The 2830-nt window shown below is 52.5% G+C and overlaps 1 protein-coding gene across 1 annotated transcript in view; it reads right to left on the reverse strand.

Annotated features, from left to right (window-relative positions):
* Nucleotides 1-6: 6 nt before the first annotated feature.
* The window catches only part of POLR2A (polymerase (RNA) II (DNA directed) polypeptide A, 220kDa), a 16463-nt gene continuing 13639 nt past the window's right edge, over nt 7-2830 (reverse strand). The window contains exons 12-13 of the mRNA XM_015422406.1: nt 1726-1875; nt 7-1633 (exon numbers count right to left, since the gene is read on the reverse strand). Of these exons, the coding sequence (XP_015277892.1) occupies nt 477-1633; nt 1726-1875 (1307 nt within the window). The 3' untranslated portion in view covers nt 7-476. The remainder of the gene's footprint in view (nt 1634-1725; nt 1876-2830) is intronic.

The raw sequence follows: 2830 nt of genomic DNA on the forward strand, positions 1-2830 counted from the left end.
GTCAAGAAATTTTTATAAAATTTTCAACATAAATAATTCCTGGCGGACGTACAATGAAGCATTCGTATATCTGCAGCTGGAAAAGGGGGACACCAAAATCGAACAAGACCTTCGGGGAGCCAGACCCCCCCACAACTCAGAAAGATGAGAGACTGGATTTCTTCATCTGGCTGACAAGCAGAGGCTGGATCTTGCTTTGCGCTGCCCCCCACCCCCACCTGCAACTGAGCTTACTCCCGCAGAGTACATGTGCAGCTTTATTAGGTAGTCTGAGAGATTATTATTTACAAGAGATTTTTTTAAAGGTAAAAATGCCAAAAGTGGCAGAGTGTGTGGAGCTTAAAACTCCTTTGCTGAGGAAAAAAAAAAATAACGCAGAAAGGAAAGGTATCTCCGCGTAACAAGACTTCCCCCGCCCGGCCAACCACCGGTTTCCAGAGATCGCTAGAAGGGAGATCATGCCACCCTGACGGATCTCAGTTGTCTTCATCGCTGTCATCTGGACTGATGGCCGGGCTGGTGAGGCTGTAGGTCGGCGAAGTAGGACTGTAGCCAGGAGAAGTTGGGGAGTACGTGGAGCCCTTGGGGGACGTCGGAGAGTAGGTGGGCGAGGTCGGGCTGTACTTGGGGGACGTTGGGGAGTAAGTGGGGCTTGTGGGGCTGTACTTCGGGGAGGTCGGCGTGTAGACGGGCGATGTCGGCGAGTAGGTTGGGCTGGTGGGGCTGTACTTGGGCGTGGTGGGGCTGTACGTGGGCGAAGTTGGGCTGTACTTTGGAGAGGTCGGGCTGTACTTGGGGCTGGTTGGGCTGTACTTGGGCGACGTCGGGGTGTATTCCGGGGAGCTGGGGCTGTACGATGGGCTGGTTGGGGTGTACTTGGGGCTGGTCGGGCTGTAGCTGGGGGAGCTGGGGCTGTAGCTAGGCGATGAGGGGGTGTAAGTTGGTGACTGCGGGGTGTAGCGGGGGCTGGAAGGAGAATAGCTGGGCGAGGTGGGGCTGTAGGAGGGGCTTGTAGGGGAATAGCTAGGGGAAGTAGGGCTGTAGTTTGGAGAAGTGGGTGTGTAATTTGGAGACGTTGGGCTGTAGCTGGGAGACGTTGGGCTGTAGCTAGGAGAGGTCGGGGTGTAATTTGGAGATGTCGGGCTATAGTTGGGGCTGGTGGGGCTGTAGCTGGGTGACGTCGGGCTGTAACTGGGTGACGTCGGGCTGTAGCTAGGGCTGGTGGGGCTGTAGCTGGGCGATGTCGGGCTGTAGCTAGGGCTGGTTGGGCTGTAGCTGGGTGACGTCGGGCTGTAACTGGGGCTGGTGGGGCTGTAGCTGGGTGATGTCGGACTGTAGCTGGGGCTGGTGGGAGAATAACTAGGTGACGTCGGGCTGTAGCTGGGGCTAGTGGGACTGTAGCTAGGTGACGTCGGGCTGTAGCTGGGGCTGGTGGGAGAGTAACTAGGCGATGTCGGGCTGTAGCTTGGGCTGGTTGGGCTGTAATTTGGGCTGGTGGGAGAATACGAGGGAGACGTTGGGCTGTACGAAGGAGACGTGGGGCTGTAGCTGGGGCTCTGTGGTGTGTACCCTCCGGGGGACCTGGGTTCATAAGCAGGAGACGTTGGGGAGTAGCTGGGAGACATGGCTCCACCTAGAGGAGAGGAAGAGGAACAGCGGTTAGCCGACAATCCCATCTTTTAAGGCTCCAGGGTTGCATGCAGGGGCACAGATGTGACTGCTCACCTGGCGAAGGGATATATGGACTGGAAGGCCCGGGAGAGCCGGGAGAGCCAGGGGTGGGAGACCAGGCCGGAGAATAGCCCGGACTGAAGCCACTGGCGTCTGAAGCGGCGCTGGGAGAGAAGCCGGCAGCGCCGGGAGTCATTCCACTACCTGTAAAGGGAAAAAGGAAAGCATTAAAACCAGATTTGGGGCCCATCAATTAGAAGGAAAAAGACAAAAGAATGTTTTCCTCTGGGCACTGTCCCGACCACTGGTATGTTTTTGGTGCCCGTTTGCTTTTTCCCAAAAAGTCAATTCTCGCTTTCCTTTTGCCTCTCCTCGCAGGAGAAGGCGGGCATAGAATCTTCCAGCATTTTCTGATTGCCCTGGGTGGCCATTTTGTGATTGGTCCCGCCTTCCATGGCAGCCATTTTTTTGTGGCGCCCACTATTCTATTTAATACTACAAAGCTCTTAAACACTGAAACAGACTGAAGAAAATTCGGGTGCTGAAATGCACCTGATTTATGATTGTAAACTGAGGAGAGATTTGTGCTTTAGGCAAGCAACGATACTTGTGTTATTCTTGCAAATGGGGTTTATTTTGCTTAAACTTCTTACAATTCAGTTGTGTTCCAACAGTTGTTTTTTCACCTTCATCATGGACATGAGGATTTTAAGAGGTTCTCTCCTCAACCTCTCCACTGTTCACATGACTTTTATCGCAACAGAACTAAGTCCTCTTTTGCAACTGCAGGTTGAAATCTAGCCTACTGCACTGAGAATGAAATTCTATGCTTAACCACAAACTGGCAAAAAGTAATGAAGTTAAACTAGCACAGTATATTCATGCACTTAACTGTTGGTTGCCCAAACCCCACCCAGATACACAAGGAAGGCTTTGTGACTGATCCAAAGGGATCTGTCGAGGATGAGCGAGTGGTCGTCAACATGGAAAATGGGGTTCAGTGTGGCCAAGTGCAAAGTGATGCACATTGGAGCCAAAAATCCTAAATATAAATACACATTGATGGGGTCCGAACTGGCAGAGACTGGCCAAGAAAGAGATCTTGGAGTCATAGTAGATAACTCACTGAAAATGTCAAGACAGTGTGCGACTGCAATAA

The sequence above is a fragment of the Gekko japonicus genome, unplaced genomic scaffold (assembly GCF_001447785.1).
Source record: "Gekko japonicus isolate JY-2015 unplaced genomic scaffold, Gekko_japonicus_V1.1 scaffold1082, whole genome shotgun sequence".
Taxonomy (NCBI): Eukaryota; Metazoa; Chordata; class Lepidosauria; order Squamata; family Gekkonidae; genus Gekko; species Gekko japonicus.